General features: G+C 35.4%; 2 protein-coding genes across 2 annotated transcripts; one reads left to right on the top strand and one right to left on the bottom strand.

Moving 5' to 3' along the window:
• Positions 1-7,386: 7,386 nt before the first annotated feature.
• On the bottom strand, positions 7,387-12,253 carry LOC107786809 (uncharacterized). Its single transcript, XM_016608313.2, has 8 exons — positions 11,844-12,253; positions 11,692-11,745; positions 11,442-11,555; positions 11,181-11,339; positions 8,651-8,809; positions 8,445-8,561; positions 8,220-8,327; positions 7,387-8,056 (listed from the first exon to the last, which is right to left on the bottom strand). Exons 1-8 carry the CDS (start codon positions 12,162-12,164, stop codon positions 7,628-7,630), a joined length of 1,461 nt encoding a protein of 486 aa, XP_016463799.1. The 5' UTR covers positions 12,165-12,253; the 3' UTR covers positions 7,387-7,627.
• Positions 12,254-24,935: 12,682 nt separating this feature from the next.
• LOC142172634 (uncharacterized) lies at positions 24,936-25,427 on the top strand. Its single transcript, XM_075236300.1, has one exon. The coding sequence runs from the start codon at positions 24,936-24,938 to the stop codon at positions 25,425-25,427; it is 492 nt and encodes a 163-aa protein (XP_075092401.1).
• Positions 25,428-27,261: the final 1,834 nt, after the last annotated feature.

Here is a 27,261-nt window from a genome sequence, read left to right as displayed (position 1 = left end):
TATATGTTCCCCTCAAAATGCAGTCCTACGTATTTTTATATGTAGTCTTAGCCTTTTTACTTTTAAATCTAAGAGTCAGCCTAAAATCCTCCCTATTATAGGAGTAGTAGTCCTAACTTCCTCCGGGATTGATAGGAACGGGATGGGTAATAGCATACAATAGAGGTCGAGACCAATTCGCGCTTTAATACCTTAACGGGGCGGGAAGGGTAGATATGGATATGATGACCGGTGCGCTAATACCACGTGTATCCCCTCTTCTGAGGAGTTTCATACCGGGTATTGCATTGAGGTGATCCGTATTATAAATAAACCTATGACCCTCCTTTATTTTTTACAAACATGTCTAGCTTATAACTTTTTCAAACCTCGCCTTTCAATAATTGTTATCAAACGCTTTGCGTTTAACTTAAATCCCCTCTTACTTGATGCCTTTATTTGTTTACTTGCTAATTGTATAAATTCACAAAAAACTATCTGACCGGGAACCACACTAGTGGATCCTGAGGGGTGTCTAACACCTTCCCCTTAGAATAATTTCAAGCCCATACCCAATCTGGTTATCAAAGTTAGTTGTAAATGAACTTTATAGGTGTCCTAATGCGCCTTTAATCATTAGGTGGCAACTCTTCAAATACCAATTCCCAAAAGGAAATGAGTCATTATACCCCATGAATGTCGAAACCCGGACTCCTCTCCGTTGGAAGGGGAAAAGGGTGGCGCGACACCCGTGAGTCTTATATTGTGATTATTATGGTTTTGTTATATTATTCATGCTTTGATGATGATTTTTGGTTGTTGGGAAAAGTTTGTGGAAGTAATTGTGACATTTGAACATTGAGGAGCATTTGCTCAAGTTGTACAATGAAATGTGAAAGTATAAGTGGAAATTGAACCTTTCAGAGCATTGACTCAAAGTTGTGAAGTGAGTTGTGAAGTAAAAGTGAAAAAGAGAAGAGAATCATTATATTATCTCCCTTGCCGGGAATTTGTTATTTTTGATATTATCACCTTAGCCGGGATGTTAATGCTTCTTTTGATGTTATTCCTTGCCGGAACTTGATTGTTGAACTATTGTTCCCTTGCCGGGATTCTTATTGTAATTTCATTTATTCCATTTTCTTATTATTTGTGATTGTTGTTTGGGTGAGGAAGAGTGTTAAAGCACGAATGGTGATTCCGTGTATTGTTTTGGTGAGAGAGTGTTAAAGCACGAAGGGTGATGCCGTATATGATTTGTGAGGAAAGAGTGTAAAGCACGAAGGGTGATGTCGTGCCGCACGATGTACCATTCCGTGCCGATTATTTTGATTATATGGTGAGGACGAGAGTAAAAGCACGAAGGGTGATGTCGTGCACATTTACTTGATTGCTTTGGTGAGGACGAGAGTAAAAGCACGAAGGGTGATGCCGTGTACTTATTGATTTCTGGTTCCTTGATGAAATCTGAGATATGTTGTTTCTTTCAATTACCTGTTATCTTTCTATTCCGAATTTATATCTCCCCCGCAGCATGTTATCCCTCCCATATTTGACTGTTTATTTCTGTTCTTCTTTCCCGCTGTATATAATTGAATTGCACAGGTTGTTTGGTAGTCTGGTCCTAGCCTCGTCACTACTTCGCCGAGGTTAGGCTAGGCACTTACCAGCACATGGGGTCGGTTGTGCTGATACTACACTCTGTACTATGTGCAGATCCCGGAGCAGCTTTTGGACCGTAGATTAGGTGGCTACCTTCAGTCCACGCGGAGATCCAAGGTAGACTTGCAGGCGTCTATAGGCCCTGGCGTCTTCCTCTATACCTTATTCCCTGTTTCATTTCCTTAATTCAGAAACAGTATATCGTTTATTTTTCGAACTTTGTATGTAGTAAATCTTAGATCGTCTGTGGTACTGTGACACCAGTTCTGGGTAGTTAAGGCTTAAACGATTGTATTAGATACATGTTCAGATATTTTATTGTTTTTCTTCCGCTTATTTTAAATTTTCGCTATTTACATATTATTGCTTTATAATTTTAAAGAGTATAAAAAGGGTAAAAAAGTTATTCGTTCAATAATTGGCTTGCCTAGCTCACATTAACAGGCGCCATCACGACTCCCTAGGGTGGAAAATCCGGGTCGTGATACTTGCGGGATACCCTTCACGTCCGGGAAGCACTAGTACCAGCAAAAATCTGCCAATTCCAACTTTGCTCTGGGTGGTCCGAAACTCAGCCGAGCCACCCGAAATCACACCTAAATATACCATCAAGTCTATACACATACTACAGACCTACTCGAAGTCTCGGAACATGTAAAATAATATCAAAACCAAGAATCGCACCTCAAAACCAAATTAATCGACTTATAATCTTCAAACTCATTTCAACCAACTTCGATCGCGACAAACCATACTTAGACAACTCGGAACGACGCTAAATTTTATGCACAAGTCACAAATCACGGTACGAACCTATCCCAAGGCTCATAATCTCAAACAGATATGGATAACACTATAGTCTACTTCAAATCAAACTTAGAAAACTCTAAAACCTTCAAGACGCGGAATTTCAACAATGTGCGCTGGATCGCTCCCGGTACACTCGAAGCTCAATCCGAACATAGGCCCAAGTCCAAACATATCATACGAACCTATTATAACCCTCAAATCCCAATTCCGTGGTTGTTTACTGAAAAATCAAACCTTGGTGAACTCTTCAAACTTAAAGCTTCTGAATTGAGAATTATTCTTCTAAATCAACTCTGAACTTCTCGAAAATCAAAAAAAATTACATGCGCAAGTCATGATACATAAAGTGAAGCAATTCATGGTCTCAAACCGTTGAAGGATATGCTAGACCTCAAAATGACCGTCGGGCTGTACACCAAATCAAGAGACCAAATATGAGTTTGGTTTAATTCAGCAGGCAAACATAATTTTAATGCCTTCTGGATTATAATTATTTCATCAAACCTAAGACCCCCAAAAAAATCACTCATTCTCTGCGATTTGCAATTATGGGGATTTTGTGTGCTACTTGCTACTATTTCTATTGTAAGTTATCTTGCTAATCTTTTCTTTTTTTGGCAAAGAAATTGATCGATACTAATTTGTAACATTAGAAAAATGAAGTAGATTATTTGGTTCTTACATACAAAAATAAGTATTAAGTACTATGTCTGTTTTAAAAGAGTAACTAGAAACTCGTTGAGGAGAGTTGTAGTAATATATTTTGTTAATCGGACATAAACTTTATTTTTTCACTATATGATGTCAGTATATTGAATTGTTCATCTATTTCTTTAAATATCGATGTTGCTTACAAGAAATTATGTGTATGCCTGTGATGATATGTATTAATTTATATATATAAAGGGTAACTAACTTATTATCACATGTTAAAATACACTGATAATATAAAGATTAATTTGTCATTGCATAAATACGGAAAGATAAGTTGATGAAATACGTAGCTAATTGGAAAGAGATTACAAATGACTCCTTCGAAAAGCTAAGAGAACTAAGAAATACTTAAAAAGATAATGACATGAAATCAACTTGTATGTAATTACAGAGTGTAATTTTAAAAGAATATTAAAATATAATGAAGACAAATCATTGTGGGAAAGTTAGTTACTCCAAAGTGTTAAAATATTATCAGTACTGTGTTGGGACATTAATAGCAGTACTGAAAAGCTTGAAAGGCTTAGCCTTATATCATAATCAGTAAACAATTATTGGAATCATGGATAGATGATTGTGATCCTTATAACCAAGGCCTATAAATAGTGCCCTTTCAAAGGAATGCTAGCACACTAATACATTGACAACAATCCTCTCTTCGAACAGTGCAAAAAATGGCGAGCTTGTGTTCAACATTTAAGTTGGCTTTCATCTTCACTGCTCTTCTTTTCACTGGTTAATTACTATCCTTATTCTTTTTTTCCTTTTCTTAGTACCTAAAAATATTGCTCCTGCATACTCATGCATAACTAATGTCTATACATAGGGATGTAAATGGAATAGAGCAGAGCAGGACGGGACAAAGAGCAAGACTTGATCTACTAATATTTTAGCTTCTCATAAGTTGCGTGTTTAGCATTATTTTCATGATTTTGTACGGTCCTGCCCCATTTGCATCACTATATTTACTATCTTCTTCCTTTCTAGTATCTTAATCTAGGTGGGCGGAAGAGGGTTCCGGCCCATTTAATACAATAATATATATTTGGTCTTGAATTGCCTTAGCTTCTTTGCATAGTTATTTTTTAAAATTTTTTGAACCCTTAAAAATTCAGCTTTCGCCGCTGATCGTGCGTAAATATATATACATAATCTCTTGCGTTTCATACACACACATGTGCGTTTAGGTTTCCGTTAAGCAAAAGTGAAACTTATTTTATTGACATGTCTACTAATACTCTGTATCATTCTAACGTTATTTTGGTTTTATTTTGCAGCTCATTTGACTTGGCCTTCGAAAAGTTATGTAATGGCCGTTCGAGACATTTCTCCTGAATTACGAGCGATCGAACAAAACCTACTCCTCCTTCCTAATAATCGTATTATTACTTGCTTTGCAAGGTGTGACGGAGATTTAGATTGCAGTGATGCTACAGTTTGCAAGTATTGCAGGTGGGATGTCATTACTGGTAAAACTATTTGTGGCGCAATCTACTAATTTCGGAAACAAATTGATTGGCATGTCCCAGTCATACTTTATATAAAAATATTAAAGCCCAGCTCTCGTTCTGGAAGCCATTTGGCTAGTATGTTTTTCTTCTATTTTGGAATAAATTCTAGCTCTAGAAGCTAGAACATTGTACTACTCATGCAATACCCTTTTCTCGGAAAAGAAGTTTGTTTCAAATGGTATGTAAAATGTTGTACTATTAAATAAAATATTTTAAGTTTCAGTGAAATGGTTTATTCAGTGACTGCATCGTGTTAACATAACATATATAAACCTTAATCCTGAGACAAGGAAAGCCAAATGATGCATGTCGTGAGTTTCTCATTACAAATCTATGCATAATCAGTTCGTAACCAAAATACAGTACTTGTGATAATGCCTCATACTTTTTTCTTTCAAACTTTGAATGTGCATGTGGTGATAAATAAAATATACTTTAGTTGTTTCGATGTGGTGGGTTACAATTAAGGGACTGGCTTTACCCAAGGGATATTACCCCTAGCGACAAATCTTAAGTATAAACACCTTGTTTTCTCCTTAAAACTTCATACAATTTTCTTTCGATCCCGTGTTTATAAAATATTATATCTTGCTGTATAAATTTATAGATATAATAGATTTAAACTAGCTTTAATAGTTATTCATTGTCCTTAAAATATCCTAGTTCCCCACTATGTTGTACAAAAAGTTTTAACTTATTGGTAAATCACAATTTAGGATCACTTTTAAAAATCTATTTAATTGTCAAAAAGATGTAACAAATAATTTCAATAATTTTGACTGGAATAAGAATATGACTAAGCAAGTGTCATTGTATTGCTTAAAATTTATAGCATGGAAAATACTTGTAGTGACACAAATTTACGGTAGTTTAATGCTGAGACAAATCTAAATTTGGATTGGCCAATAATTAATTCCTTATCCAAATTCTTTGCCATGATTCTCTTGGGGAACTGAAGTTGAAAGTCTGATAAGTCTATAGGAGATAGGAGGAGGAAAATAAACAAAAAAGAAAAAGAAAGGAAAAAGAGAGATAATATAAAATAGCGGAGAGAAAAAGACAAAGTTCGGATTGAAGTAGAGAAAAAGAGGAGAGAAAAAGAAAAAGAAAAAGAATGAGTTGATTTGACATACATAACCAGCTTCATTTACAACTCATTTGTACTTGTCATAAGCAAATTTAACTTATTCTAGCTGTTTTTTTGTATTTAAAGATATATTTTTAATTACAATAATACTTATAAACATCACACTTACCCAATCACCATAAATATATAAATTTCATATACATATTTTATATATTCTAAAGGTCTAGATTTTATATTATGTCGAGGAAGATGCAAACTCGAAAATAGAGAAGATAAAGAACACCAAATTTTATTATTAGTATATACTCATAATATTATTGGTATATTATGTAGTATATTATAATTATAATAGAACTGGTATAATTACTTATATAATTAGTATATTTATAATATTATTGGTTTAATTAGTTATATACATTAACAGTGTAAAAATAATAGTGTATAATTAATTTTATAACTATTATACTCATAATATTACTTGTATAATTAGCAATATATATTATTACATTCATAATACATTAGTATAGTTAATAACATATATCATTATACTCATAATAATACTGTTATAATTTGTAATATACATTATATATGTACAAGAGTCCGTCAAAAAGAAAAAAACAAGTACAAAAATATAATAATCGATTAAAAAAATAAAGAATTGCGTCGGAGAAATGCAAACACTTAGCATGTTGCATTTTTTTCTAAACTCTCCATGCTTACTTTTTATTTCCACAAAGATTCCATTTTCTCCACAGCAATAAAAAATAGGTTGGGTTTGAGGGGAAGAGAAAGAAGAGAGAGAAAGTGAGTTTGAATGCACAAGACACGGTTGAATTTGGGATTGTCAATGATGAGAAAATATCCTTAATCCGTGGTAGTATTTATTTTTTAAACCTGCTATAACTGTAAAAGAAATTGCTATTTTCAAAATAAAATAAAAGCAATGTTACTTAGATAAATAGTCTTAAATAAGTGTGTTAACCATATAAAAACGCATTAATATACTCAACAATTTGCCCGAGCTTTGATTCCTGTATATTTTACTACAATTGGATCCCAAACAAATTGGGAGTCTCTATAAGCAACAATAATTTAGGTGATTTGGTCAATGTAACCAACGTTTACCTATGAAAAAAGTAATATACCATTTCATATATGTGTAAGATACAAGAGAGTTAAAATAAAAACGACAATCTAGTAGTTTTATAAGCGAAACAAAGATAGAATAATTTTAAATAATTCACTCTATATGATGACTACAATAAAATTCCTTAACTTTTAAGGCTAGATCAGTGGATTTCAAAACAAAATGATACTAGCTTTGCCGTTCCCTTCACTTGCTCTTTCATTTAGAATGCCTCATTGAATAAAATCAACAAATATATATATACAACAACAACAACAACGACCCAGTAAAATCCCACAAGTAGGGTCTGGGGAGGGTAATATGTACGCAGACCTTACCTCTACCCCGAAGGGTAGAGAAGCTGTTTCCAGGAGACCCTCCCCAGACCCTCCCCGAAGGGTAATATATATATATATATGACATGAAGCCACCGTCAAAAACAAATTTAGACAAGAGTACATTTGTTATTACGATTTCAACTATAAATGGCTAACTAATTAAATAAGAAAATGTATAGCATTAGACATAAAATTACCATGCTGTTGAGGAACACAATGGCAGAATCTATGAGCAGTCATCTCACAATCTTTTGAAGAGAGGTAAAGACATCTAGATAGTTAAACAATTGACAAAACTTAATTTTACATGCCACTTAGGCAGGAGAACAACAAATGGAATAAATGAGAACCAAATTTTAAAATATAAGAATAATAATTAAAAGGAGATAAAGGGTTTTCGCTACCAATTATAATTTCTCCTCCCATCATGACTGCTGTTGCCAAATCGAGAAGCCGAAAACCTATGGTGATGATAATTGCCTGACCCATAAAAAGTTGAATTATCAAAATCACGCCTGTTGGACTTTCTAGATGAATAAGAAACAGAAGCATGACCACCAGCCCCAAAGTTGGATATCCTGGCTCTCTTATTTGTAGGAGTTGAAGGAGATCTCCAACCATTGGATCGAGGGAAGTCTTCCGTATCATCAGTGATCCAACCAGCCCTTTGTTTTGTATTGTAACCTGATGCATATCCTCCTCCATATTCTGCTTTCTTTTTTCTTGCCTTACCAAAATCATGTGGAACAGACCTAAACTCATGATGTTCCTTTCTTTCCTTAGACACTTTCATCTTGGGGGTCGATAACTCCCGATTCCACTTGTTGACCTTTAGACATACAACAGAAACACAGTAAGGTAACATTGCAATGAGGAGATTTAGTGTAGGAAGTAAGAAATGATCTATAAAGGGAGAGAAAAGTTGAGATAAATGGGAAAGAAGTGATGGAAGGATGCAAATGAGCAGTTGTCAATTAGATATGGTAACTTACGATATTGGAATTAGTGCATTCTCGTGCAAAATGTCCTTCTTCACCACACCAATAACAAGAACTAAGCTGCCATGTACCACTAGTCTCCCCACGAGATCCTGTGCATGCCTGCATTGGAAATGTGTAAGTTGAAAATGACAGCATCCCAAAAAGATTCCAAAATATGGACAAGGGGAACACACAAACAAAGCGAGGAGTCATGTCATTTCATGGCCATTTACTTACCAAACCGGTATGGCCTAGTAGACCACATCTGTAACAGGATATTTCCCTCGGACCACCATCAGGGTAGCTTGCACAGCAAAGATGACCAAATCTCTTACAAATGTAACATTGTATTTCCTGTCAAGGTTAAGAGGAAAATGGGAAAATAGATAAGTTAAGCACAAAAACAAACAAAACTCAAGTTATCAAAGCTTCTTCAGCAATACCTTCAGATCATCAGCAGAATAGTCGTTCCTGCATGAGAACATATCGTGGCCAGAATCTCCACATTTTAAACAGCGTCTTGAACTTTCAAATATTCGGTTTTTTTCAGGGCAATCCCTAGCACGATGACCGCCCTTCTTACAGATGAAACAATCTTTGCCCTGCCCAAAATCAGCAAACTGAGATATATACTCCTAAGACCACAAATTGAAATAACATAGGAATTTTAAGATCCACGTAGTATATCGATCTTTAAATTCAGGATAAACCTAATTTCTTTTAGGCTCTCTTACAGGATATTCAAAATGCTAACGAGAAAAATAACCTGATCAGCAGGGAACCTACAGATGAGGTCTGAAATCCTCTACCAGAGAGGTTAAACAACAAACAAAAAGACGCAACAGCTGCACCTCCATGACTCTACAACTTAGAATACCATCAAAGTAGAAAATCATCACATGCTTCCCTTGTTCTAGTGAAGAAGCTTAATCTGCTAAGCAGACAGGAGGACTAGGCAAGTTGATATAAATAACGTGTGAGAGAAGGTAGAGGCATTGGTGAACTACAAAAACAAAGTTACTTTGAGAGTGACTACGGGAAAAAAACTTTTTATAACGATTAAAAAACTTGTGATGAGCGATGATTGGGAAGAAGTGGCTGTTTAGCGGTTAGCATTCTGGTTCAGCGTAGTTTTTCTTTTCCGATAGTTTTCTGGTTCAGCATAGTAGGCCTTACCACTTTTTGTGAACCTCAATTGTCAAAGAGTACACAGTTAGTTGAATCGCTTTGTCGACGTTCATCCACATCACCCACTGTTTTAGTTGGAAGTATAACTAATTCTAAGCAGGGATTTTGAAGTCGAGAAGAATATACAGACCCTCTATCATCAAAAACTTGGACAAAAGACTATCATAGGCAGTGCTACACAACACAATCACATTACTAAATTCGAGTTGATTTCTATAGATAAGATCTTCCATTTTAAGCTTAAGATTTGCTAGGTTGTTGAGACAATTCATAGGGTTCTCTCATTTAGTTTGATATATTTTTCAGAAGAGGGAAAACTATTACTAATGAAACATGCTATAAACATCATTTTTTGAATTTAAATTAATTTATTAGGAGTTAGGGCCTGACAGTTGGCATAATTAGACCCTCTCAAAGACTAGTTTCCAACATATCAACGGCAGGTAATTTGAACTCTCCTACAGAAAGAAACGAAGAAAAATACTAAAGGCGCACAACCTGGTGAAGACCAGCGCCATGGTGCCAGACTTTTAGAGCTGTGTCACCAGCAACATAAATGGACATGAGGCAGTTATTCAGCACTGTAACAGTGGTCAGATGACCTAACCCTTTTTAGCAGTCTATAAATACAAAAGACATGAGTTCTTTTTTTTTCTTTTATAAGCTTTCTCCTAATGGATATTATCTAATCTTGATCTTAATGCCTCTAGTCGTATCCATCTGTTAGATTAAGGATCATTATCCATCAGTCACATTAATTGGATAATCCGAAGGAACTTGAAAAAAAAAATGGATTTAGTCCTAAGTGAGTATTGGTTTGATTTGTGTATAAGTTAGACATATGGTTGCAAATCACATGTCTCCATGTTAGCATTGAATCTAGTATCTTCTTAAGCTCACATGTAGGCTATGATTAAAGGGATAGGTTCATATGACATAGATATATGCTTGTAAAGAATTGTGAAGTCTAGGACAACTCATGTCATTAAGATAAGTCAAGAAAGTAGAAGAGACTCAATGAAACATCTAGTGAATTTAGATTGCCAGAATTTGTTGATAGTATTCCAATCAAAGATTTAATTTGGAATAGTTTATCTACAAATGTTATACACCCATAATTCATGTCATTCAAATAAAATTAGAGTGAACACAAAATCATAAATTTTCAGAAATGTGAATTGTTGGAAATAAAACTCCAATGAGATGATAACCATTCTGCATAAATAGCATACTGCTGTGTTTTTCAAAATTTGGAACAGCTGTCTATTACTCCCTCCGGTCCACAATGAATGACCAATTTGCTTTTTGCACACCCATTAAGGAAATATTAAATTCTAGACAAAAATAGGTAGTGTAACTAAACTACCTTTAATTAAATGTTGCAACATAATTTAATGTGAGGAGTACATAATTTTAGGGATATGTACATAAGGGTAATTTTGGAAAAACAAATTGAATATTTTCTTGATTATATAAATGGACACTTATTTATTTTGGACCAAAATAAAAAAGTAAATTGGTCACTTATTGTGCACCAGTAACATATCTAGCAAAAGTCAATGTGTAATATTAATTAGAAGCTAATGAGAAAAACAGAGAGTGGTTCCGTGATATGTGCAAAATACACTTCAGGATGTTTGGCTTTTTTTCCAAAGTCCTACAGCTGCATGCCAGCGCCTAGGATTAGACGATATTCAGATTGGATATACAAATGCAAGATCCATGTGTATGCCTAATACTATTGACCTGCCGGTGATGTCTTTATATAAATGCAAGACCACTAACCTTTGTACACTGTTTTGAATTATGGTCAAAACTCCCACAAACAAAACATGGTTTTTTGCGTTTCGCTGAAGTACAGTTGACTGCAGCATGACCTTCTTCACCGCAATTATAGCAGGTCCCCCAACTGCTGTCTGGAGGGTCAAAGTACCTCGGACCCCGCTGAAATCATACAAATGAATAATAAAGATATAAACCATACAAAGCCATTTAATAGTGTTTGGATTTGTGAAAAACACTGCAAATCATATTACTTCAACTCACAAGAAGCCTTCGTAGGACAACATTATTAGGCATCTCAGCAGGATTCTTTTCAGCTGCAGCATCAACGACGTTCATAGCATTAATATCCATGCTTTCTTCTTTCACTCCATCCGCCTAACACAGTCATGAAGATAAAGCACATATAAGCGATCAAGCTCAAAGCAAATACAGCTTTAACCTTGCAACTCAGTGAATACAAACTATGCAAAAAAAACAGGCAACAAAACTTGCAAAAACAAATTCAAATTACCGGAGACATCTCATTACAGAAAGTTTTAAAACCCTTATCTATTCCACTTGACACCTGAAATAACAAAATTAAACAGAAAATCATATTAATCACTCACAAATCTTTTCTCTTAAAATAAATCACAAATTTTCAAACAAAATTGAACTACTTACGGGGTCATCTTGGGACTCAATGCTTTTTTCCTTCTTCTTTTTTTTCTCTTTTTTGCTCTTTCTACTTTCACCCTTCAAATCTGTAACAATTACAGCTTCGCCATTTTTAACTGAGCACCCACGAAGCAAAGCTTTCTCAATGATTTTCAAGCTCAGGTCTTCATTAGCTTCAGCATCATCATCATCATCATCATCATAGTCTTGTTTTATTTCCTTAATTCGCACTCTTTTAGATTTCTTAATTTTTACCTCTGCTGATTTTTCTAACTCTATAGCTTCTGATTTTGCTGATTTCTTTTCCTTCTTTTCCCGCTTACCCATTTTACAGTGAAAATCCAATCGATTTGAATAGGGTTTTAGGCGGAGGAGTGAGGAGGGATAAACCCTAATTTGGAATCCAAATTCTTGGGAGTTCGAATATAGGAGAAAGCTAATGAAAGAGACAACTGTTTGGGCTTCAAATTTTTGAGTGGGCTAGGTTGCTATTGGAGTTGGACTTCAGTTGTGTTTCGTAAAAGCGTAGAACTGACACCACGTAGCTATTCTAAAGGGCAGCTATTTAAGAATTAGCCAGTATATTCTTTATTTCAGTTTTTTAGTTTATTTTTCCTTTATTTCATTTTTTTCAGTTTATTTTTCAGGACAAAAATATCCTGAATTATCTTGAAGTTAAAATTTTTAATTTAAAATTTTAATACAAAAAATATTGACTAATCCCTAAATAGCATCCTTGAAAATGACTATTTGTGCACTTGCCCATTCGTAAGGGGCAAGTGTACAGATAGATTATTAAGGGTGAAGTTCACGTATGACCTCGAAAGGAGCTGGTCTTGAACTTTTAACCTTTTAGGTGAGTCACTGTGGAAATAATACTAGATATCTACTTTTAAGCATGTTGTTTAAAATATATTCACAGCTTACGATATATTCAAAGAATAGCCAATTCTCTCAAACTTCAGGAATCGTGTCATAAAATTCAAAAACTGCGTCCAAAAATTCGAATCTTATGTCCTAAAATTTAAATTAGCAGTTCAGAAAATTCAGGACACTTAGTCCTCAGTTTCAAATTAGCAGCTCAAAAATTTAGGACACTAAGTCTTGAACTCCAAATTAGCTCAAAAATTTAGGACACAAAAAATCAGGATACTTAGTCCTAAAGTTTGGACAAATTATTTAGTCTTTAAATACATTGTAAATTGTGGATAAATTCTAAATAGCATGCTTAAAAATGGCTACTGGTGCATTTCTCCCAAGGTCACTTGATCAATGGGCAAAAAATTTAATATATAATCGAAGTTCATAGTTTTTGTAAGTTTATTCAAGTCATATCAACTTCAAACGTGTGCGACTAAAGATTGAAATTGTAAAAATTCTCGTCTTAAGTTATAAATTTTAATTGAAGTTTGACATATTGCTTGTGCAGACAAACTTCAGATATATCTGTCTAAACTTTAGTCATAATAAAATTTCAAATATTTTATCAAATAATAACTATATAAGGAAAGCCAATATAGCAATTCGCCAATATATATCAACCAACAAAATAATGTTTCATTTCTATCTTTTCTTCATTTTCCTTTTATATTTGTTATTGGGAATAATTATGGGGTAAGCTCAAGATTTTTTAGAATGATTTCAACGCAAAGTTTTTCAATCAATTATGATTAGCATCAAAGATCCACCCGTGTACTCCTATCCTCTATACGCATTAATTTCTCGAAGATCTTTTTTAAAAACACCTATAACAAAGAGAGTCACGATACCGTATATTGTAATTCACGATATAATTAATTACGAAGAAAGCTATATAATGCAATTGGCAAGAGAAACATCGTTAGAAGCAAAAAGGGCCATATAAGTTTGGAGGAATTAGAGAGGGAATGGGAGTGGTGAAAGAAGAAGAAGATCTTCTTTTAAGAATCGTTCTAACTTCTATATATTCAATGAGTCATTTTTTGAGTCTTCTTTGAGTTGTAAAGTTTAGATAGGGGTGTACAAAGGAAACCAAAAAATTGCACCAAACCGATAATTCGAGTCAAATCGAGGAAAAAAACACACGATTATGGTTTGGTTTAATTTGGTTTGGTGTTAGAAAAAGAAATTCGACCATAATTGGTTTGATTTTGTTTTAACTAAAAAAAACTAAACAGAAACCAAGCCAACCCGACATTGCATGTATACAAGTTTTAAAATATTTTATACATAAAAATAATTATTGTAATGTAATCTATAAATATTTTTTAATCTTTTTCATAGTTCTCTCTTTTAATGTATTATTTCAAGCTTTGATTTAGAATTTTTGAATGGTCAAATATGTTTTATAGCCCATAAAAATTAGTGACTCAAATAAATTCCAAAGCAAAATCAAATCAATAAATATATTAACAAAAAAAAATCAATTCAATACTAGGAATGACAATAGTATTGGATATTTATTTTCTTAGTTTTTCATTACTTTAGATAGTGAAAATACATAACTTACTTTTAATATTATTTAGTCATGTATTTAATACTTAGTACTTATTAGTTGTACTTATTTTAACATGATTTAGTACTTTTAGATTATATTTATTTTTATTATGGCATATTAATTAACAATATTTATTTTATGCGATTTATTGACTATTTTAGTATAATCATGACTCATCTCACATTATTTTATATTATTTTATTGGTTAACATCTTATATAATTTTATCCTATTAGGACCTAAGAAATATTAGAGCACAAATTATAAATTTTATGCTATTAAGATCTTGTCGAAAAAAAACCGAAAAAATCGAGAAAATCGAAAAATCCGAGAAAACTCGAGATTGAAAACCCCGACTTTTATTGGTTTGGTTTGGTTTATAGATTTAAAAATCCGAGACAATTGGTTTGGTTTGGTAATTGAAAAACTCGAACCAACCCGGTCCATGTACACCCCTAAGTTTAGATATTAGATGACCACTATGTTGATAATATTTTAGGTACTGCCAGTATTTGAGGGTTTTACATAAATACGAATATGTCGTTTTTATTGATATTATCCAGCAGAATGCGGGTGATAGAGATACTTGAGTTTGGTTTGTCCGGAGGGCTTACCTCTTATTTTATCCTTAGTTAATTTAATGTTGTTGGGCTAAAACGGACCAAAACTATTCTTAACATGGTGTGATATTGTCCGCTTTGGAACCCGCACGGTTTTCTCAAAAGGCCTCACACCACTAAAATATCCCTACACCTTATATGTAGGCTCCCAATCTTTTCAGCTACCAATGTGAGACTTTGTTCCCACATCCAACAATCTCCCCCTCGAACAAAGTTCCACGTGACTCACCCACAATTCATGAGTCTCCCTCTCGACTAAGTTCCATGTGACTCATTATCACGATCCAGGGGTTAATTTTCGAGATTCATTGTGTGTCACCCATATTATTTGAGCATTATGGCAATGGAAGCTCGCAACTAGCTTATTCTTATGTGCACACCGCCTTGCACATCACTCTACCATCTCCATGTATAATGATCTGACCGGTTGTTTTATGAATTTCTGCCCTGTTTCCTCCATTTTTCCTTCTTTATGTCTTGTTCAGCTATATTATGTAGTATCGGGTTGGTTGGTTGGGGTTCAGAGTGGTTTTGGAGAGATATGAGATACTTAGTCTCTTTTGAGTAAGCTTAAATTGGAAAAGTCAACCGGAGGTTGACTTATGTGAAAAAGGTCTCGGATGTGAATTCCGATGGTTCGGATAGCTTCGTTAGGTGATTTGGGACTTAGGAGCGTGATCGAAATGTATTTTGGAGGTCCATGGAAGATTTAGGCTTGAATTGGCAAAATTGGAAATTTGGTATTTTCCAGTCGGTAGTGAAAATTCGATATCGGGGTCAGAATGGAATTTCAGAAATTGAAATATGTCCATTGTATCATTTGTGACGTGTGTGCAAAATTTCAGGTCATTCGGATGAGGTTTGATAGGTTTTTGCATCATTTGCGAAATTTGAAAGTTTGGAAATCCTTAGGCTTGAATCCGATGGTGATTTGATGTTTTGATGTTGTTTTAGTTCCGAAGGTTGGAACAAGTTTGAATGATGTTATGGGATGTGTGGGCATATTTGGTTGAGGTCCCGAGGGCCTCGGGTAAGTTTCGAGTGGTTAATAGATCATTTTGGACTTTGGAAAGATAGCAGATTTTCTGGTATTTTTGTTGCAGAGATTTGTTCTTCACGTTCGCGAGAGGGCTCTCGCATTCGCGAAGGGATGTTGAGTGAGGCAGGTGAGTTGCTCTTCGCGTTCGCGATATTGGTCCTGCATTCGCGAAGGTTGAGGCAGAGTGTGCATCGCGAACGTATGGCAGAGCTCGCGTTCGCATAGAAGGGTGAAACAGGCTTGGGCATCAGGACCTAAGGCATCGCATTCGCGGCCAGAAGAACGCTTTCGCATAGGCCAAGCTAGGCAAGGCATCACGTTTGCAAGGTGGAGTTCGCGTTCGTGAAAGAGGAAAAGATTGAGCAGTATTTTTGTGCTTCGCGAACGCGAGGCTTTGACCACGTTCGCAAAGAAGGGAGCACTTGGGCAGAGAGTATAAATAGAGGCCTTCGCGATTTTCAGCTCTTTTCTCACCATTTTTGAACGGCTTTGAAGCTTTTTGAGAGGATTTGAAGAGGGATTCAAGGGGTAACGCTTGGAGGTAAGATTTGTGAACTTAACACTCGATTCTATAGTGATTTCTAACTGATTAGACATGAAATTAGTGAAATTTAAGTGTTAAAAATTGGGGAATTAGGGCTTGGAATTGGAGAGTTTAAATTGGGGATTTGAGGGGCCATTTGAGGTTCGATTTTGGATGTTCTTGGTATGTATGGACTCATGGGAGGATGAGGATTCTTGTGATGTGATTTTTATCGAATTTCGAGACATGGGCCCGGGGGTCGGGTTTGACCAATTTCGGGATTTTTGAGTTAATTTAATAATTTTCATATGGGTTTCATTCCTTTAGCGTATATTGATGGTTATATACTGATTTTGGTTAGATTCGGGGCATTTGGAGGCCGAATCGAGAGGCAAGGGCGTCGCGGGCTAGAGTTTGGTTTGATTTGAGGTAAGTAACGCTTCCAAACTTAGTTTTGAGGGTTCAAAACCCCGAACTATGTATTTTATGATTACTATTGAGGTGACGCAAATACCAAGTGATGGGCGTGTGGACGTGCACCGTGAGAATTGCGGCCTGAATCATTCCATGGCACCCCTTAGTAACTCTTTCTTGTTGATATTCGCATTTCTATCATGTGATTAAGTAAATGTGCTATGAAGACATGTTAGATATCATGTTAGGGCTTCATGCCGATACTATTGAGACCCGAGTGGTCGTTTCTTGCTGTCATCTCATTACATTCACTGATATTCTATACTTAGTCTTGCTCATGCATATCATATCATGTCTCAGTCTTAGTTATAATTATTTGGCACATCATATCTTTGTTTCGGGCTAGTTTCATGACATTGTGAGCCCGTGAGTGTGAGACTGGAGAGTGATGACTGAGTGAGGCCGAGAGCCTGATTGTGAGTGACAATTGTGGGATCGGGCTGCACACCGCAGTGGTTATATTGATGATTATGATAGCGCTTGGACTGTAGGAGCCCCTCCGGAGTCTGTAACACACCCCAGTGAGCGCAGTTGATGATATTGAGGGATGGATCTTCCCTGGACATGGATCTTGTCTGAAGTATTCATACTTGGAGATGGATCTTCTCCATAGGGCTGGAATGGCCTTCCTCGGTACTAGATGACGCGGTCAGTGATATATATATATATATATATATTTCCGGGATGAATCTTCCCTGGGCTGGATGGCCATATACAGTACCGAGTGGTTGAGCACTTGTGAGTGGAGGTACACGAAACATTGATCATGCTATCTGTGCATTGGTACATGGAGATTTCCTGAGCTTTATACTCCGTACTGTTTAGATTGTATTTATTTACTGTTGAGTTTTTACTTGAACTGCAAGCATGTCTACTTTTCTGTACAGTTTAATGGTATTACCTGTTGAGGTTTAGTTCGTCACTACCTGTCAGTCCATAGTTTGGACTTGTTACTTACTGAGTTGGTGTACTCACGTTATCCCATGCACCTTGTGTGCAGATCCAGGTATCTTGGGTCATGGTAGCGGTTGCTGATCATTTCAGTTGTGGACTTTCCTTGGAGATAGCGAGGTAGCTGCCTGACGATCGCAGTCCCGCCTTCTCCTTCCTTATCTTCCTCTTAATGTATTTGTTGGCTATTCTCAGACTATGTTAGTCTTGTTTATTTCGAACAATTGTAGTATTTTGCTCATGACTTAGTGACACCCGAGGTCGGGCTTATATTTTTAGCTTTGTTTGACTTTTACCTTAAATTTTTTATCGGATTTCAGTTGGAAACATGGTTTAACTTAAGTTTTAAATGAAATATGGATTATTTGAAAACCAGTTGGCTGGCCTAGTTTCATGATAGGCGCCATCACGACCGGTCGATTTTTAGGTCGTGAAACCATACTCGTCCCGCCGAACCTAGGCTCTGATACCAGTTATTGCGGAAGATTGTGGGATAACTAGCATACAATCACACACAAAGCAAATAGAGAAGAAAAATTAACACATGGATTTAATGAGGTTCGGCTAAGCCTAATCCTGGGGCAGAAGTAGAGAGAGTTTTTCACTATGAATGAGAAAAAAGCATAATATAATCTATAGAATCCCCAACTACAATCCCTATATATAGATATCAAATAGTGCCAAACCTATAAGAGAAAGGTTTCCCAATTTGACAAGGACAATAGATTTTCCTTTCCCAAATCTATTAGAACAATGAGTTTTCTTAAACCTATAGGGATTATTGGTTTCCTAAAAATACAAGGGAATAATTTAAGCCACAAAATAACAAATCTTCCCCTTGGCTTGAATTCTCTTTATCAACAGGAACAACATCTTTTTACCTTGCCCTTAGCCCTTGCAAGGGCTCTACCCATTTCCGCACATATCAATCAAGTCTAGGCAACGCCTAACTTATTAAGAGACTCAATATCTTTAGCCATAACACTAATCCGTCGATTTAGTTCTGTACTCGCAATAGCTTCTAGATAGCTATAACACTCAAACTCATCAGTCTCTGCAATTGCCCAAGCAAATCTCACAGGACTCGTATATCCAAGAAGATTCCCATCAACTACGTTTGCCAATCTTTGCGGTCGGTTGATCACTCTCTTCTCTCTGCCTGTTGCATTGTTATATGGTTGTTGTTGTGCAGGTGCATCAAAAATATCATCTTGATCAATATTGTGTACCTCATCCACTTTCTCTACTTTAGAACTATTGGGCTGAGCTAGTGGAGATTCAATTTCTATCTCTATACGGTAACTAACACCACGATCTGTTTTTGCTATTTCCTTCTCCCTCTAACTATTCAAAGAGGCAGATTCATTAAACGTCACATCCCTACTGATAATTAGCCTTGGAGTCTTTTGATCTCTGCACCACAACCTATAACCTTTCACTCCAGTTGTATACCCTAGAAATATGCACTTCTTTGCCCTTTGATCAAGTTTTCCATCCCTCACATGAGCATAAGCAGGACAACCAAACATCCTTAAATTTGAATAATCAACAGGCGAACCGGGCCATACCTCAAAAGGGGTTTTGAACTCAATAGCTATGGAAGGAAATTTATTGACCAAATAACAAGCTGTATTGATTGCTTCAGCCCAAAAATCTTTGCTAACACATGAGTGTGAAAGCATGCTTCATGACCTATCACAAAGCGTTCTGTTCATACGTTCTGCAATACCATTTTGTTGTGGTGTTCTAACACAAGTGTGGTGTCTCACTATGCCCTCTTTGCTACATAAATTATTGAACTCAAAATTGCAAAATTTCAACCCACTGTTAGTTCAAAGACGCATAACATTTCTTTCCGTATGCCTCTCAACCTTTGTATTCCATTTAACAAATATCGGAAATGCCCATTCTTTTGTTTTCAGAAAATACACCGACACCATCCGAATTATCTACTTTCTGCTTTCCTCTTTTCTCTTTCAGCTCAGGACAATCTCTCTTGTAATGACCTTGCTCCCTGCACTCATAACAGTTCTGCTTCCTTGCTCTAGACTTCGTTTTGGCGGTTGACCTTTTCCTGTTAAAGTTCTTTTATTGTGTTCTTCCTCTACTCACAAGATCCTCGCCCTCAGTTCTATTGTTTGGAAAGCTCTTTTTTCAACTCTTTAGATTTTAGTGCATTACTAACATCTTTTAATGAAATACTGTCTTTCTCATATAGCAGTGTATCATAAGACAGTGGTAAAGAACATAACACAATCAAGGCCTGATCCTCACTTTCAATTTTGATATCCACATTCTTCAGGTCCATTATAATTGAATTAAACTCATCAAGGTGAGCTATAACAGGTGTACCTTCGTTCATACGAGATTGTATAACCTCTTTTTCAGGTAGAGGCGATTTGTCAGCGATTTCTTAGAATATAGATCCTCCAGCTTCTTCCATGCCATTGCTGCAGAAGCTTCTTCAGCAATTTTCCAAAGAACGCTATCTGTAACGCTCATGAAGATCGCACTCAAAGCCCTCTCCTTCAGGTCTGCCTTCTATATATTTTGCATCTCTTCAGGAAAATCCTCATCAATTGCCTTTCATAAACCTTGTAACACCAGGGATGATTTAATCCTAATCTTCCATAGGCTGAAACTAAAACCCCCATCAAATTTCTCTACTTCGTACTTTGTTGAAGATGATGAAGACATCTTAACTCTAGATTATATGTAGAAATCTGAACCTTGCTCTAATACAAGTTGTTGGGCTAAAACGGTCCAAAGATATTCTTAACATGGTGTGATATTGTCCGCTTTGGACCAAGCCCGTACGATTTTCCCAAAAGGTCTCACACCATTAAGATATATCTACACTTATATGTAGGCTCCCAATCTTTTCAGCTACTAATGTGAGACTTTGTTTGAACACCAAATAATATCATTTCAAGGTCATATTCATCTCACACAATCATAGCGACAAGAATAAGAACAAGTTAAATTTTAACTATTTTTTTTTGGTTCTCCAATTGTATTTACATATTTTCCTTTTCTCTCGAGTCACAAAATCCTGCTCCAATAAACACAAAAATGATATAAGAAACTAGGAAAAGGGAAGGTATAAAATTATCTAAGCATAACATATAAAAAGATGTTATGCTTCACTTTTACTATATATGCCTTCTTCAAAATCTCAATCAATGTTTCTTTCTAGTTTGAATATTTGATGATGTGGGTTAGCTGGAAAAAATACTAACAGTATGTGATGAGGAAAGTTGCAGATATTTGAAAAATAACCTAAATAGTTAATGAAATTACAAATGTTCATTGGGGCATACTTAGGTTAATGAGTGTGCCTTTTCAAACAGAGACAGATATAGTGTTTTGTCGGTGGTTCAACTGAACCCACAACTTTCGACGTGGAGTAAAAATTTATATCTAAAAATTCATTAAAATTGTAAAAATAGTAAATATAAACCCATAACTTTAAAAATATAATGAATTTAATGCTAAAAACCTTAAAAGTTGAACTCATCTAACTCTGTTTTCAAACTGTTCATGATATTGAAGTTTGAGAAGAAAAAAATAACTTTTTAAGGTTCAAAAAGTATAAGTTCTCTTCCACCTTTTAAAAAAAAAATATGGAATCAACTTCTAGACTGTATTTCTCTTTCAGATGTTATTTTGAATATTTTTTGACTTGAAATTATTGTACTTATCTTTCTTTTTTTGTTTATTCCAAATTAAGAAACACTACCAGCAAATATTGTCAATAGAGGAAAAAGAAGAATAAGAAAAAATATTTTCAGATAATAAGATATAAATTAAGTAATATGCGAAATTACATTATAGACAAGTTGGGGTCCTCCTTTATAAGAAAAAAGAGTTATGGAAGAACCATGTCACATGAACATTAGTGTAAAAGTATAATATAGTATGTACGAGGATATATAAAACCATATTTTACAAATTGCATGAGGGAATAACAAGCTATAATATGTAAATATAATTTTATATTTTTTTTGCCCTGATTATCACTACCATGGCAATACTAATACATTTACCATTTTCACTACATCATCATATCCCTTATTATGTCTTTATCTACACTAGTAACTCATATATTCGTTAATATGGATGAATAATGTGTCACCCAGTAACATTTTTATATCTTTCCAATTTTCTTCACATTTTTTTATAAGTTAGAAATACTTATTATTTACCAGGAAACATATACATGCTTTACAATATAAATACACTCAAAGAACAAGTGTGCATGGCTTTCATTTGCCACTTTACATTGGATGCACCGTTGATTCTCTACTATCCCCATTTAGGTAGTATGTTCCCCGTATAGGTAGTATGTTCCCCGTATACAATTTTTCATGAACATCTATATTTAATACAACAAAGATTGCACTGCTTTTAGAAGGATCTGACTTACTTTCTCATTTCAAGAAAGTAGAGTATATATACATGAATTTAAATTACTCCCCAAAATCTCTCCTAAAAATATTCTCAAAATATCATGTCTCTATAATATCTCCTAGAATATCACATCTCTAACAAATATAACTACACAATATACATTTAATATATTTATGTATTTACAGATCTTGCCTAATACCCCCCCCCCCCAACAATTAAGTTGGTGCATGAAATTTTGAATGCGCAACTTGCGAAGGAGGCAGTCAAATTGCTACTTAATTTCCCAATGCTTTCGTAAAAATATCAGGGAGCTGCACTTTAGAGGAAACATGTGATGGACAAACATTGCCCTTCATTATCTAGTCTTGGAGAAAATGACAATCCACTTCAATGTGTTTCATCCGTTGATTATGAAATAATGGATTCTTTGCAATGTCCAGTGCTAATTGACTATCATAATTAGAGTCTTATTGGAGTAGGATGTGTCAACCCCGGGCTGAATAAAATTCGCTTTTGCCACTTCAATTCACAAGTTATGGTGGCCATAGATCTGTATTCAGCTTCTGCAGATGACCTGGACACAATCTGCCGCTTCTTAGTCTTTCAAGATATTGGTGAATTTCCTAAGATCAAAAACCACCTTGTAAGAAATCGTCGTTGTTAAAAGGCAACGTACAATCTGAATCACACCACTCATATAGCTTCAAATCACATGCACCCGCAGTAAAATACCTTGCGCCGATCTTCCTTTCAAAAATCGAAAAACACGTAGTGCAGCTTCCCTATGTTCTTCTCGTGATAAATGCATAAATTGGGATAGTATATACACACAGGAGGACAAATCTGGTCTAGTGAAACACAAATATCTAAGATGACCTATCAATCGTAGATACCTCTCTAATTTAGTAAGTGGGCGTCCTTCAACCAATGCTAACTTATGGTTTGACTCCAGAGGAACATTTGCAGGTTTGGCTCCTAGTAATCCAACTTCAGAAATAACATCCAAGGCATACTTGCCTGACATAGGAAAATACCTTCTGGATTTCTAGCAACTTCAACACCCAAAAAATACTTTAGAACGCCCAAATCTTTCATGTGAAAGCAATCACTCAAATAGCCTTTGAATTTTTGGATGGCACCATGATCATTTCCAAAAATTATCAAGTCATCCACATCGATAAGAATTAAGTTGAATATCAATCTTTTATAGAGTAAATAATGAGTAGTCAGAGTAGGATTGTGTGAAACCATACTCTTTCAAGGAAGCTAATAATTTCACGAACCATCGTCTTGGGACTTGCTTCAATCCATACAATGATTTTCGTAGTTGACAAACCATATTAGGACGTTGTACTTTGAAACCTAGAGGCATTTTCACGTACACTTCTTCTTGGAGATCTTCGTGTAGAAATGCGCTATATACATCCATTTGATGCAACTCCTACTGCTTTGCTGCAGCTACAACTAAAAATATCCGCATTATAACCATCTTGGAAACTGGAGCAAATTTTCATTGTGGTTAATTCCCTCTATTTGATTGTTGCTAAATATCACTAGTCGTGCTTCAATCGCTCCACTAAACCATCAGAATGATATTTTATTTTAGGCTCACTTGCATTCGAGCGCTTTCTTTCCAGGTGGTAATTTCTCAATTACCCATGTCTTTTTTTTTCAAGAGCCTCAATTTAAGTTCGCATTGCCCCTCTCCATCTTTCATCTTTCATTGATTCTGAAGAATGTTGGCTCATGATCTGTACTTATAGCTGCAAGAAAAATTTTATATCGCAAAAAAAAATTGTCACAATTCACATAGTGTGCTATTGGGTAGGGCGTACCTGTGTTGGCGATGAAGATCCTAAGAAGGCTGCTAAGGTTTCTCACACTCTATCAAATGAGGTTTCTACACAAGAGAAGCTGATAAATTGGAACATAAGCTTTGACATGTGGCAGCATCGGAGTTGTTGATTACTTCTAATCCTAACTGTCCAAGACAGTTGTACCCCACTAATATATTTTGTACACATAATAAGTTAGTTAGGTCGTTTTGTACATTGCATATAAATACATGTAGATCATTGTATGGTTAGTAGTTAAGAGAAATAACAAAATCAGATATTTTCAATTCCTAAATGTCTAGAAGCTTCTAACGAGTTTTCTCATGGTATCAGAGCTTAGAATTCTCGATCCAGATTTGATTTGATTTTTTTACAAAAATAATTCTCGAATTTTTCTGGATTTTCTAATCCAGTTTTATCTTAATTCACTGGATTCTACTCCAATTTTTACGCCTTCGTCTTTGATAAATCCATATTTGCTGGATTTTGCAGCAATTTCTACATCTTCAGCTTTGATTTCTAATTTTGAATCTGCAACTGTGATTGAAATGGAGAAGATTGATTGTGACCATCCATATTATTTGTATGCTTCTGGTTCTCCTGGTATATCACTTGTATCTCCTCCATTTGATGGATCTGGATATGGAGGATGGAGAAAAGCAGTGTTAATAGCATTATCAACAAAAAAATAAGCTGGGTTTCATTGATTTAACCTTACCTAGACCCAAAGATGGAGCAACAGATCGTAAATCCTGGATCAGATGCAACGACATGGTGTTCGCATGGTTACTTAATTCATTGACAGTTGAGATTAGGTCAAGTGTGATTCATTCCAAATCAGTGAGGATTTTATGGAAACAACTTGAAGACAGGTATGACCAATCCAATCTAGCACAAACATTTGAGTTACAGAAACAATTGTTAGAAACTGTGCAAGGTTCAAATAATATTGCAATATATTTTAACAAAATGAAAGCTATATGGGATGAGATAGAGCTCATTGACTCTAGGGGAATATGCACTTGTGTGAACTGCAAATGTGGTTCACTTGAGAAGAATCATGTTATTGAAGAAAGACTTCAATTTTTAATGGGCTTGAACGAGATATATACTGGAATTAGAGGAAACATAATGATGATGCAGTCTTCTCCTACTATTGACAGAGCATATTGCTTACTTCTACAAGAAGAAAGACAGAGGAGCATACAAAGTGTTGCCCAGTACCCTAGTGAATCTAGCTCTTTTGAGTTCATTCTGAGTTGATTTGATATGGTTAGACACGAGTTTTGGAAGTTTTCAAAAGTTCATTAAGTTCGATTTGAGGTGTGATTCGTAGTTTTGATGTTGTTATGCATGATTTGAAGCCTCGAGTAAGTCCATGTTATTTTATGGAACTTGTTAGTATGTTTGGACGGGGTCCTGAGGGGCTTGGGTGAGTTTAAGATAGGTTTGAGTTGTGTTGTGCTCGTTTTTTTATATTATGTTTCGACGTTGTTTCTTCATGCATAAATGGCACCACATTAAGCAAATGAGCTCCAATTTCTGTTTTGATTGAAGCATTAGAATTGTATCATAATTATAGAGCCATAGCAAAAAAGAATCGTCGAATTTGGACATCATATGAGAAATTTATGATCATTTTACTAAGAATTGAGTTTCCAGATTTTTCAGATTAATTACGGAATTGCCACTGAATTCGTATTTAAAAATCTGCACTATTTTCAATTATTGAAAAGAACATATCTCCTTCATTTTAAGGTCAAATAGAGTGATTCAAAAGCCTAAACTGACTGAAATTTTACGAGGAAGTCATTGGAGGCATCAAAAGCGGGTTTCGGGATTGTTTGGCATAAGAAACGGGGCAGAATAGCTTGGCAGAAACATATAATATTGAGGGCTTGTTCATTTAGTCATATTTTGAGTTGGAGAGCTCGTATTTGGGTGATTTTTAGGCGATTTTCACCAGATGGAGTGGTATAAGTGTTCTCTACTCCGTTTTGAGTATATTTCATGAATCTATCTTCGTTTTTGGCATTTGGTTGATAATTTCAAAAGAGAAATTGAGGGCTTTTGTCTAAAATTTTATAAAGTGGATTTTTGAGTTTTGAACATCGATCCGGTGTCGGATTTGAGTGAAACTAGTATGGTTGGACTCGTAATTGAATGAGTTATTATGAGTTTTATAGGGTTCTAAAGTGCGGGTCCAGGTTTGATTTTTTGGTTGACTTTGGTCTTTTGATTAAAGATTCGACCTTTATCGATTGGATTTATTTCCTTTGTCATTCTTTGATGTTCTTGAGTTGCTTTTGGCTAGTTTCAAGCCGTTCGGAGATCGGTACACACAGGACGGTATTTCTAGAGTATTGTTTGGCTTGCTCGGTATTGAATTTGGCTTGTTCGAGGTAAGTAAAACTTCTAAACTTGGTGCTAAGGGTATGAATCCCTGAACAAACGTGTTATGTGTTTGGTGTTAAGGTGACACATGTGCTACGTGACAGTCGTATGGGGTGCACCATGTGAATTATGACTCGGTTGATTCTGTGGTACTATGTAGTTACCAAATCTTATTTCTATCTGTCACGGCCCCAAATGCCCGATCGTGATGGCGCCTATCACATTACTAGGCAAGGCAACCTAACCATATAACCACAACAAATATCCTTTCCTAAATTCATTTTTCTAACACGGGTTTGAATACCAATTTTTCATAAGAAGCGTTTAAAACAACTGAAATATGCGAAAGTCAATAAAACATAAGACAACACAGCCCAAACATCTGGTGTCACGAGTCTAGAGCCTCTAAATACATAACCGACTATCTAATACATCATAAGTCTAAAATGCAGAAAAGAACAAGATAGGAAGGAGGAAAGTAGGGTTGCGGACGCCATGCAGCTACCTTGCAATCTCCAGTGAACTCTAGATAGGCTGAGGACCCTCACTCTGCCGCTCGGGCACCTGGATCTGCACATAAGGTGCAGGGAGTAATGTGAATACGCCAACTCAGTAAGTAACTAAAGTAAATAAGGTCTGAAAGCAATGACGAGCAGTTAAAAACATATAAAGGAGTAAACAATAGCATAACAGATCAAACTCC

The sequence above is a fragment of the Nicotiana tabacum genome, chromosome 18 (genome assembly GCF_000715075.1).
Source record: "Nicotiana tabacum cultivar K326 chromosome 18, ASM71507v2, whole genome shotgun sequence".
Taxonomy (NCBI): Eukaryota; Viridiplantae; Streptophyta; class Magnoliopsida; order Solanales; family Solanaceae; genus Nicotiana; species Nicotiana tabacum.
This window is presented reverse-complemented; position numbering and strand designations above follow the sequence as displayed.